This window comes from Pungitius pungitius, chromosome 14, assembly GCF_949316345.1.
Source record: "Pungitius pungitius chromosome 14, fPunPun2.1, whole genome shotgun sequence".
In the NCBI taxonomy this organism is placed as follows: domain Eukaryota; kingdom Metazoa; phylum Chordata; class Actinopteri; order Perciformes; family Gasterosteidae; genus Pungitius; species Pungitius pungitius.
Genome location: NC_084913.1, coordinates 1,139,214 through 1,151,686, shown reverse-complemented (window position 1 = coordinate 1,151,686; position 12,473 = coordinate 1,139,214). Strand labels below are relative to the sequence as shown.

Below are 12,473 nucleotides of genomic sequence, written 5' to 3'. Positions count from 1 at the left end.
ATTGTTCTGTCACGCGGTGGTGCGTATCTGGCGGAAAGGATCCACACGCAGAGGGAAGTCACAGAAATGAGGGTTTTAATTATCAACTGAAACAACGAGCCGAGCTCGATGGCAAAACATAGAACGAAAATGTATCCTCTAAGGGACCAGCTAAGCAAAAGGCAAAACACAAAATAATCCTCCGAACGGGGAAGTCTCCTCCATGAAGAGGGAAGCTCGACAGGAGCCCACGGGATGCAGCTTCCGCGGCGCGACGCTGGAGACCGGGCGGGCAGGAATAGGCAGCGGGGTCTTGAGGCTGCTGGACAAGGCAAGAACTCGACTTACAATAACAATCCGACAAGACACAAAGGGAACACATGCAAGATATAGACAGGGTGATTAGACATGACGAGAAACAGGTGTAACAGCAAACGGGGCGGGCACTGATTGGAATGAGCGGCAGGTGGATGGGAAGACTACGTGAGAAGTGGGTGTGTGCGCTAAGGTGAGACTAATGGGTAAATGAGTGTGTCAGTGAATGTGTATGGCAGAGGGGGAGAGAGAGGGAGAGACCCGGATCCTGACAAATATGTAATAAACCATTGTTACTATCAAATAAGTCTCTCCTGATTGAACTAATATCTGTCATTAAAGCTTTTTTTCAGAGGTTTGCTGAAGCTTTAAAAAGGAACAAAGCAGATGATGTGAAATAATCTTTAATGTGACAGATTGAAATATTTGAAGTTAAAATTTGAGTACAATTTATCAAACAGATACATTAGTCATATAAAATGTCTTCTTGAACATTGTGACACATAATTTGAATTTGAATTTGTTTATTTATTTGAGCAGTACACATGGTGCTCAAAAGGAGTGGACTGAAGCAAGAGCTTATAAGAGCCCACCCCCAAGTACAATAAGACCCCCACCACAATAAGCCCACCCCCAAGAACATAAAGATTAAGATCAAACTGTAATTAGGAGCCAACATCTAAATGATGATTATCGATTCATCCACAGAGGCATCGAGCACAGAGACATTAAAACACACCTCGCTGAGCTCTTTCACACGTTCATCTGCAACACCACAAGTCCCAGAGAGCTGTGGACCCCCAGAGTCCAGACCAGCTCAGGTACCCCTCACCTGCACCACCTGCACCTACACCCACATGGACCTCCATCAGCTGTACAGACTGAACTATGTGGTGAGCAGAGAGGAAGCTTCTCCACCAGGAGGAGACTCTCCGTCCTGAAGAGGACACAGAGACACTGAGGAACCAGAACCAGGCCAGAACCCAAAGCCAAACCCAGGATAAAGAGGTTCACTGAATGTGGTGCTGAAGGTGTGGAGGTGGATCAGTGAGTCAGAGGAGACTCTGTAGAAGGACAGAGAGCCAGCAGGACAGTCCACATACACTGCTACTCTACCAGAGGAGGAGGAGGAGGAGGAGGAGGTGATGGGTGTTTCTGTCTTATTGTGACGGACAGAGTAACCTCCATCAGAGCACATCAAACTCCAGGACTTATCATTGTTTCCAAACCAACAGTCTCTACTGCGTCCTTTCCTCTTGATTCCTCTGTAACTCACTGATACATAAACACTTCCTCTCCACTCAACCTCCCAGTAACAGCGACCAGTCAGACCAGTTCTACACAGCAGCTGATGACAGGAGTCAAATCTGTCTGGATGATCAGGATGTGACTGAACCTCCTTCCACACACGTGTCACCTTCCTGTTGTTGTCAGACAGTTTGAGTTCTCTGTTTACTGTGTTTGTGTCGATTTTGAGTTCACAGGAATCTGATGAGAGAACAAGACACAATACAGCTGCAGTTATTAATCATGTGTTCATCTAGTGACATCACAGAGGTGAATGAGTGATGTCACAGTGTGATGAATCCAACTCAAAGCTCACTTACACTTCCTCAGACCTGGTGTCATCCATCGGACTCCAGCAGGCTCCACCCTGAAAGGAGGAGAATGGAGACATGGACATGACATCACTCTCATACACACAGCTTGGTCCTTCATGTCCACATGGACCACCTCTTCTTCTTCTGATTGGCCCATGACCACAGCTCATCATGTTCACTCATTCATCAGCTGTGATGATTAGTGCATGTTAACGTGTTATAAACCTACTACAGGCCTAAAGTACTACCAGCAGGAAGTACTACGAGCAAGAAGTACTGTGAGCATGAAGTACTACGAGCATGAAGTACATCAGATACAAACAACCAGAGCAGCCAGACTTCAGCACGTTGATGCTGGAGAACTGTGGACAAACCAACGAAGAAGAACAAAGCGTCCTTAGAAGCCTCCCAACACGCATCAACACGCACCAACACGCACCAACACGCATCAACACGCACCAACACGCAGGGCGTGAGGAGGACACACAAGTTGTGTGAAACAGTGAAACAACAGTGACGAGCTGCAGACTCTCAGTCTGAAGAACAACACCTGCTCCTGTGGAAGGAGGTTCTCTCCTGCTGCTCATGTTGTTCACAAGAAGAAGAGAAGTTCTTCATCATGTGGAACTTCAATGACCTCGTGTGTCTCAGCAGCTGGATCAGTGCAGAGTGACAAAGTGAATTTATTCATTGTGTAACTGCTCAAGCTGCATCAATGGAAGTGATTTTCAAGTAAATCCAGATTCTTTACAGACTGAAAGTCATTTCTTTGAGCTGGACCACTTTCCCTCACTAACAGGGAGCCTGACTCCTGAACACCAGCTGCTTCATGCATCATGTGATCAATGATCACTGACTGATGTTTCTTCTGCTTCAACTTCAGGAGGAATTTATATCCTGTGTGTCAACTTGTAGTCGCTCACATTGCCTCTTGTGTTGTTCTGATGACATTAATTATAAATAAAAACACACCATTTCTGATGTATTATTGACCTTTGACCTTCTTCACTGTGGTTTCACAGGTGGTTCAGTTTCTATCACCTGTAGTCTGCAGGTGAAGATGTTACAGCTCAGGTGGGTCTGCAGCCACAGAGCACTGCCTGAGTCCCCCTAGAACTTTGGTCCAGTCCTAAACAAACCTCTTTGGGCTCTGACCCCCCAGGGGGCTGTTGCACCAAACCCGGATAAGGGATTAAGTCGAATATCCAGGGTATTCTGGAGGAATTTAGCTTGACTTGGTTGAATTAAACCAGGCCAAGTAACCATGGCGATTTATTCTTTGAAGCTAACCTGCTCCAGACCAGGCTAAGAGCCAGGCTAAGATTAATCCTGCAGCTCATGGGTTAAATCAGCTGATCTGGGTTTAACAGTTATTCCGTTGTGTTCTGATGTATTTGTATTAACATTTTAGAAGTGTGTGTTTGTCACTGAAGTCCTTAGCTCACATCTTCATGACCTTCATGGCCTCAGAAGAATGTGTCACATCAAAGAGGATTTCCACATGTGGTAGAAAACAACAGGACGAGGAAATAGGAGCCATAGGAAAGGCCAAAAGGAAACGGTTTAGCCACTACACATATAGTGCTTTACATGTTGCTACTCAAAGACACTTCACAGTAAAACCAGCACATTTACCACATCAACACAGATACAGCAATAAAACCAACACATAAAACAGTCAAATTAAAAGCAACTAAAACAGAGTGTACAACTTTCCTAGTAAGGAGATATTTTTAAATCCTTCACATTCAGTCGATTGTCTGCCAGACTTTTTCTCTGTTTAATTACAGCTGCCGTGTTCCTTGTTTTGTGTCTTATATGCTTCACCTCCTCATATATTTGATCAGTAGCTGATCAGCAGGTGAGAAATATGCTGCGCGGCGTCTTCTCCATTTCAGCATCAGTGAATGTGTGATGGACCCCGTGGTCTACTTAAGAAAGCTGTGGACCTGCACTGATCCCAGATATGTGACCTGGATCCACTGAGCTCCTCCTTCTTAGCGCGACTCAGCAAACGTGCAACAGATTAAGTTCAAACTGAAAAGTCAAGCTGAGCTTAATCTCTTTCTTTATTGTACTTTTGTGCAATACCCCCCTGGTCCACAATAAGCTGTTGGTTCTTCACTGAGTGTCTGTGGCCGACTGTCACCTGTAGTTTCAACAAGTCCAACTTATCATCCAGGGATCTGGCTCTCAGTGCAAAGCACCACAACCTGAAGCTGAGCTCCTTTAAAACACCAAACATTCCTGCTGTGATGCTCCATCAAGACGGTTTGAACATATTGTTTCTTTAACTGTGTCATTTAGTAATAACGTGTGACTAAAGGACAACACACACTGGAGGCAGATGATCAGCTTCTAAACATCCAGGTGACGACGTTGACTCATATCAACCCACCATGATGCCGTCAACGTGTCAGGAGACACCTCTGTCCTCTCTGATAACAACAAGACAAGGCTCCAGAGACACAAGCCTCTCATCACCTTCCTCCCTGTTTAGGGAACAGTCATCCTGACTACTCTTCCTCACTACTTCTGTCTGTGTTGATGGTCTGATGTGGGAAACAGTTGGATGAGTCTCTAGTAGTTTGAGGTCAGCTTGGTGTCTCAGGGTCACATGACCAGACTGACAGTGGGACAGAGAAAAGGTCTCCAGCTCTACCTCCTCTACCAGACTGATGGTCTGTGGCTGCAGCAGGTGTCTTCATACCTGAGAGTCTCCAGTCTCCAGTGAGGATCCTCCAGTCCATCAGACAGCAGCTTCAATCCTGAGTCTCCTGGATGGTTGTAGCTCAGGTCCAGCTCTCTCAGGTGGGAGGGGTTGGATCTCAGAGCTGAGACCAGAGAATAACAGCCTTCCTCTGTGATCAGACAGCCTGACAGGCTGGAGACACACAAAACAACACACATGTCACATGACCTGAGGGACTGTGAGGGCTGGAAGGTCACTGCAGGACTTAGATACTGTCGGCTAGTGAGGGGTCATGTGACCATTATTACTTACTGGTTTCCAGACAGAACAAAACACACAAAAAGCCCATTAAACTGTACATCAACAATCTTATAACTGATAAATATATAGTTTTCCAACATTTCTATTTCTATTTCTAACATTTTAGTGAAAACAAAGTCTAACAAATGTTTATGGAAATATTTGGAAAATAAATATTTTATTTAAATCATACAAGAATCATATGACCAAGTGGGCATTAAATCCTGACCTGAGAGTCTCCAGGTCACAGTGTGGACTCTTCAGTCCATCACACAGCAGCTTCACTCCTGAATCCTGCAGGTGGTTGTTACTCAGATCCAGTTCTCTCAGACTAGAGGACTGGGAGCTGAGGACTGAGGACAGAACTTCACAGCTTCTCTCTGAGAGGTTACAGCCACTGAGTCTGAAGAGACAACAAGCAACAAGAAAAATAACATTTGTGTTAAAATGAAATTCTCTTTAGTGATGAGATTGAACTAAAATGAAATCATGATGATCAAAGAACATTTGTTCAGTAAATGTTTTTACAATTGTTCTTTTTCTACTTTAAACTGTACATCAAGAATCTTATAACTGATGAATATATTTCTAAGATTTTAGTGAAAACAAATTCCAACAAATGTTTATGGAAATATTTGGAAATATTTTATTTAAATGATACAACAATCATATGAAGTAGAAAATGTACAATTTATGTAAATAAAGACCAAGTGGGCATTAAATCCTGACCTGAGAGTCTCCAGGTCACAGTGTGGACTCTTCAGTCCATCACACAGCAGCTTCACTCCTGAATCCTCCAGGTGGTTGTTACTCAGATCCAGTTCTCTCAGACTAGAGGACTGGGAGCTGAGGACTGAGGACAGAACTTCACAGCTTCTCTCTGAGAGGTTACAGCCACTGAGTCTGAAGAGACAACAAGCAACAAGAAAAATAACATTTGTGTTAAAATGAAATTCTCTTTAGTGATGAGATTGAACTAAAATGAAATCATGATGATCAAAGAACATTTGTTCAGTAAATGTTTTTACAATTGTTCTTTTTCTACTTTAAACTGTACATCAAGAATCTTATAACTGATGAATATATTTTCAAAATTTCAATTTCTAACATTTTAGTGAAAACAAATTCCAACAAATGTTTATGGAAATATTTGGAAATATTTTATTTAAATGATACAACAATCATATGAAGTAAAAAATGTACTATTTATGTAAATAAAGACCAAGTGGACATTGAACTCTGACCTGAGAGTCTTGAGGTCACAGTGTGGACTCTTCAGTCCATCACACAGCAGCTTCACTCCTGAATCCTGCAGGTGGTTGTTACTCAGATCCAGTTCTCTCAGACTAGAGGACTGGGAGCTGAGGACTGAGGACAGAACTTCACAGCTTCTCTCTGAGAGGTTACAGCCACTGAGTCTAAAGAGACAACAAGCAACAAGAAAAATAACATTTGTGTTAAAATGAAATTCTCTTTAGTGATGAGTTTGAACTAAAATGAAATCATGATGTTTAAAGAACATTTGTCTAGTGAAAGTTTCAACAATTGTTCTTTTTCTACTTTAAAACAAGAGGAAAACATCAGTTAATTTGCTCTACTGTTAACAGGAAGTACTGTAGTATTAGTATCAGGATGAGGAAGGAAGATTTAATGTTGTTAAACAGAGCTGAAAATACAAAGTTTAGCTTCTCTATCCTCCATCTGACTCGTTTTAAAGAAAGATAAAGAGAGAACGAAGTGAGAAATCAATCTTCATCTTCTGATTTCATGTTTTTCATGTTCTGAATCAGAAATAAACAACCATCAAACTGTCAGTGATCGTCACAGTAGATACACACAATAAAGTCTTCATTCTCTTTCCCACTTCTGATTTTCTCCATTTCATTCATTAATTCTATCAAACTATGATCACAAAGTCTAAATAAGTAGAAAGGATGGCAGCATATTTAGGTCCTGATGAATGAATCTAACTCAGGTGAGACACTGAAGTAAATCCACTACATGAACTGTTTTTAGGTTTCATGACCAGTTTGTTTCTCTTGTGTCCTCCGGTTTTCCTCCACCTGCTCTGAGCAGCTCTTTCAAAAGCCTCCACCTGTCACATGTTCTCGCGCGTTCTTTGTTGCTTAGTAACGAACGTACGGTGACGAGACGTTTAACACAGTCTTCACACGATGTAGCGTGTGAACTGGTTGAGGTGCTCGTGTCTCCAAACGCTGACTCCCGTCACCAGAAAACGGAGCCGCCAGGTCCACATGAACATCTCTGTTGGCCGACCAGCCCTGAGCTGTTAAACGGGTCTTCATCTCCACCACATCTGTCTCTTAGTTCCTCGTCTTTAGCCTGCTAACAGTTAGCTAAACTGAGACAGCTGAGCTAAACCAAGGAAGCTCACTCACACTCACTGAGGTGTTAAATAGTCATTGTGGTTCGTATCGGTGAAAAGAACCACCGCTGCCCCACAGTGACCGAGCGGTCTGGGTCAGTGGATGATGTCATTATGACACGTTAATAACCGCCGTACAGGGGCCGTACTTTGTCCACGTCTGTTAGGTTGACGCGAATTTAGGAGGAAAAAGTATTGACTTCTTCAACAACCAACATTTCTGTCTCATTGAGGAAAGTTAGAATAGATTTAGTCATAGTTTTTATTTTGTAAGATCTGTTTTCGTCTTGTCTTAGTCGGGTGACAAAGGTTGTTAACCAACATTTATCGTCAAACAAAAGAAGGGATCTAACTAAGAAGAAGATCTTGAAGAACTAATTCCTAGATTGAGGAAGAGATCTTTTTTACTCTGCATGGAGCTGACATTTAAATCATTGAAGACAAACTTAATCTGACCTGAGAGTCTCCAGGTCACAGTGTGGACTCTTCAGTCCATCACACAGCAGCTTCACTCCTGAATCCTGCAGGTGGTTGTTACTCAGATCCAGTTCTCTCAGACAAGAGGACTGGGAGCTGAGGACTGGGGACAGAACTTCACAGCTTCTCTCTGAGAGGTTACAGCCACTGAGTCTGAAGAGACAACAAGCAACAAGAAAAATAACATTTGTGTTAAAATGAAATTCTCTTTAGTGATAAGTTTGAACTAAAATGAAATCATGATGATCAAAGAAAATTTGTTCAGTGAATGTTTTTACAATTTTTCTTTTTCTACTTTAAAACAAGAGGAAAATATCAGTTAATTTGCTCTACTGTTAACAGTATTAGTATCAGGATGAGGAAGGAAGATTTAATATTGTTAAACAGAGCTGAAAATATAAAGTTAAGCTTCTCTATCCTCCATCTGACTCGTTTTAAAAAAAGATAAAGAGAGAACGAAGTGAGAAATGAATCTTCATCTTCTGATTTCATGTTTTTCATGTTCTGAATCAGAAATAAACAACCATGATGTCGACATGAAGTCATGATGAATGAATCTAACTCTTTACTTACAGAACTTTGTTGGAGGCTTTGACCACTGGCAGCAGCCTCAGAAGAGCCTCCTCTGAAGCTGAGTATTTCTTCAGGTCAAACACCTCCAGATCTTCTTGTGATGACAGTAAGATGAAGACCAGAGCTGACCACTGAGCAGGAGACAGTTTATCTGTAGAGAGACCTCCTGATCTAAGGGACCGTTGGATCTCCTCCACTAGAGAACCATCATTCAGTTCATTCAGACAGTGGAACAGATTGATGCTTTTCTCTGGAGACACATTCTCACTGATCTTCTCCTTGATGTACTGGACTGTCTTCTGATTGGTCTGTGAGGTACTTCCTGTCTGTGTCGGCAGGCCTCGTAGGAGACTCTGATTGGTCTCCAGGGAAAGACCCAGAAGGAAGCGGAGGAACAAGTCCAGGTGTCCATTAGGACTCTGTAAGGCTTTGTCCACAGCACTCTGGTAGAGACACTTTGGTTTAGGTTTGCCTCTGAAGACTTTAGACAACAGCGAAGTTGTTTGTTCTTCTGACAGCAGATTGACACCAGAGCTGAAGAAGGTCAGATGGACATGAAGAGCAGCCAGAAACTCCTGAACACTCAGATGGACGAACCAGAACACCTTGTCCTGGTACAGTCCTCTCTCCTCTCTGAAGATCTGAGTGAACACTCCTGAGTACACTGAGGCTGCTCTGATATCGATGCCACACTCTGTCAGGTCGGATTCATAGAAGATCAGGTGGCCTTTCTGCAGCTGATCAAAGGCCAGTTTTCCCAGAGACTCGATCATCTTCCTGCTCTCTGGACTCCAGTGTGGATCCGTCTCAGCTCCTCCATCGTACTTGACCTTCTTCACTTTGGACTGAACTGCAAGGAAGTGGATGTACATCTCAGTCAGGGTCTTGGGCAGCTCTCCTCTCCTGCTTATCTGTTTAGAGAATATCTTAGTCAGGGTCTTGGGCAGCTCTCCTCCCTCTCTGGTCTTCAACACGTCCTCCAGAGCTGTAGCAGTGATCCAGCAGAAGACTGGGATGTGACACATGATGTGGAGGCTTTGTGAGGTCTTGATGTGAGAGATGATCCTGCTGGCCTGCTCCTCATCTTTGAACCTCTTCCTTAAGTACTCCTCCTTCTGGGGGTCAGTGAATCCTCTGACCTCTGTCATAATGCCAACACACTCAGGAGGGATCTGATTGGCTGCTGCAGGTCGTGTGGTTATCCAGAGGCGAGCAGAGGGAAGCAGCTTCCCCCTGATGAGGTTTGTGAGGAGCACATCCACTGAGGAGGTCTCTGTGACATCAGTCAGGATCTCATTGTTGTGGAAGTCCAGAGGAAGTCGACACTCATCCAGACCGTCAAAGATGAACACAACCTGGAACTCTTCAAACCTGCAGATTCCTGCTGCTCTGGTTTCACTGAAGAAGTGATGAACAAGTCCCACCAAGCTGAACTTCTTCTCTCTCAGCACATTCAGCTCTCTGAAGGTGAATGGAAATGTGAACTGTATGTCCTGGTGGTCTTTGTCTTCAGCCCAGTCCAGAGTGAACTTCTGTGTTAAGACTGTTTTCCCAATGCCAGCCACTCCCTTAGTCATCACTGTTCTGATTGGTTCTTCTCCTCCAGCTGAGGCTTTGAGGAGGTCTCCTTGTGTGATGGTTGTTTCTGGTCTGGCTGGTCTCCTGGATGCTGTTTCAATCTGTCTGACCTCATGTTCTTGATTGACCTCTGCAGTCCCTCCCTCTGTGATGTAGAGCTCTGTGTAGATCTCATTCAGAAGGGTTGGGTTTCCTGCTTTAGCGATGCCCTCAAACACAGACTGGAACTTCTTCTTCAGGTTGGATTTGAGTTCACGCTGACAGTCTGCAGCAGAAAGTCCTGAATGAAGACAACAAAAAAGATCGATGAGTCACAGAATAGATTTCAACATGTCCTTTACTCAGAGAATGACTTCATGAATATATTCTGTCGATCTCTTGAGACATTAGTGAAGGTCTCAATCATCATGTTAAGGAAAAATGTGTCTTTTTATCCAACATATATTGATGTTATAATCAGTTTTAGAGAAATTGGGTAAGTAGGGATACAACTAGATTAATATTACCCTGTAGATGAGTTACAATTCAACTGAGTAACAGGAGGCCCATAGACGATATAGTGAGACACCAACTATACCAGGTTTCAAAGATATGGATCAACAGGAGTCATGGTGACACTGGGGTTTAGGACGAGATGGGGCAGAGACACCAGCCTCATGTGTGTGTATGTAGACATTTGGAGGAGAACATGAGGGTCAGCTGACCAGACTGAGCCAGTTAGTCCAGCATCAACAACCAGTTGATCAATAAATGAATCCACATTTGGTGATCTAGCCAGGAGCCTCGGGCCGGACCAACATCAGAGCTGCTGCTCCTCTCGTCTCACAGACCCAACACTAAGACTTCATCTCAAAGGTGAGCAGGGACACCTTTTCTAATCTTCTGCACTGGTGGAATCAGTCTGTGAGGAACAAGGAGTGGTGCTGAGGCTGTAAGTTGTCTCCCAGGAACCAAAAGACCATCTAAGTGAAGGGACTGTGTTTGTGTGAAGTACAGTTATTGAATTGGCATTTTGCAGATGGGATGTACATCTAAATGTAAGTGGTGCACATGTGTGTGATAAAGCAGAGTTTAGTTGATCATAAAGTATTTAAACGGATGTGAATCCAGTGACGGCTCCTGGAGATCGAGGAATTGAGACGAATCGGGATCAATTGATGCTGGAATAATAGAACCGTTGCAGTGTGGTGATTGTGTGTGCTGCCATTTTGAAAATATGGGATGTGGTCATATATGGATGTGTAAGTGCTGAATACGAGCGTGTAGACATACATTAAAGGATGGGCATCATTTTGGAAAAACACGTTACAAGTTTAATGCCCACATTAGACTTAGTTTTATTGGTGACTTTTTCCAGATCCTAAGGGGTTGTGACGTTACTGCACTGAGCAAGATGGCGTCTGGGTCTTCTTCCTGTTTTATTTTGTAGTCTCATGTCTCTTGTGTCCCTCGGGCAACTTCACTTCCTGCCTTGTCCTGTCTTCCCCTCTGATTGTCTGCAGCCTCCATGATTGTTTCCACCTGTGTCACCTGCATCTCCCTTGTGTATTTAAGCCCTGTGTCTTGTGTCCCTTGTCACGTCATTGATTCCATGTCATGTTTCGTTGGTGAGTGTTACTGGTCCCTGTCTGTGTTTGACACTTTTCTTTGGATTTATTAAAGAACACGTTTTGCCTACCTGCAGTCAGCCATTGTGACAGTCTGGAATTTATTAAAGAAATAAATGCATTAATACAATTTTCCAGGATTAACTCAGTGAGAAAACCGGTGATTTACGTTTAATTATGGATTGACTTTTGTTCAAACACAAACAAAGAGTAAAAATAAAGGAAAGAAGAAAGCATTACTTTGTGATTACGGATTGACCTTTGGTTAAAATTAAATTAAATAAATTGGATAGTACAATGACAAAAATAACAAGGGCACAAGAGACGGTACCTGACCAAATGACCATAAAGCACTGATGGGAGTGGCCATAGACGACGAGGGGCCCGATACTATTGTGTGTTCCTACGATGGAGACAATGCTAGAATCTGGAGAAATATCTACAACACGGTAAAGAAGGAAATGAGGCAGGTGTTGAGAACCAAACACAAGATGAGGTGTTTTTATCCTTCACTGTCACAAGGACAGGTGGAACGAGCAAACGGTCCAGGTCTCCAGTGGGTTCTATGTGTGTTACTGAAGGTTCTTGGTCTGTGAGGGTGTGTGGGTCCTCATCACCAGTCAGATAGATTAAGTCAGTGAGTTAGAGAATACTTAGAAAATAGTTGAAAGTAAGAATAAATGAATCCACAAAATCAGCAAGTCTTTAGAGAAACCCTCTTACTGCTCTGCAGACGCTCAGCCAGATCCTCCTGCTTCATTCTCCTCAGGAAGTCCAAAGAGATCTTCTCAAATGCCTCTCTGCTCCTCCTCTGCTCTTCATCCAGCACCTCCTCATCCTCCTCCTCTAAGCATTCTGGGTAATCTGAACTCACAACCTTCTGGATCTTCTTTAGCTCGTTCTTCACAAAGGTGAGGATGTTCTCCTCCAGCAGCTGGAACAGAACATTCTATGAATGACACCAA

At 43.3% G+C, this 12,473-nt stretch overlaps 1 protein-coding gene across 1 annotated transcript; it reads right to left on the bottom strand.

Moving 5' to 3' along the window:
* Positions 1–968: 968 nt before the first annotated feature.
* LOC119227380 (NLR family CARD domain-containing protein 3-like) lies at positions 969–11,855 on the bottom strand. The gene is made up of 6 exons (XM_062557388.1): positions 11,840–11,855; positions 8,324–10,175; positions 5,617–5,790; positions 5,117–5,290; positions 1,902–1,948; positions 969–1,782 (listed from the first exon to the last, which is right to left on the bottom strand). The coding sequence occupies exons 1-6, from the start codon at positions 11,853–11,855 to the stop codon at positions 1,181–1,183; spliced, it is 2,865 nt and encodes a 954-aa protein (XP_062413372.1). The 3' UTR covers positions 969–1,180.
* Between the last annotated feature and the right edge of the window lie 618 nt (positions 11,856–12,473).

What these genes read in the sequence shown, in the direction of transcription:
- LOC119227380 (XM_062557388.1), bottom strand. An exon ending in TGTGACCTGGAGACTCTCAG is followed by an intron (nt 5,291 to 5,616) that starts GTCAGGATTTAA and finishes TTGTCTCTTCAG; the next exon opens with ACTCAGTGGCTGTAACCTCT. An exon ending in TGTGACCTGGAGACTCTCAG is followed by an intron (nt 1,949 to 5,116) that starts GTCAGGATTTAA and finishes TCCTCCTTTCAG; the next exon opens with GGTGGAGCCTGCTGGAGTCC.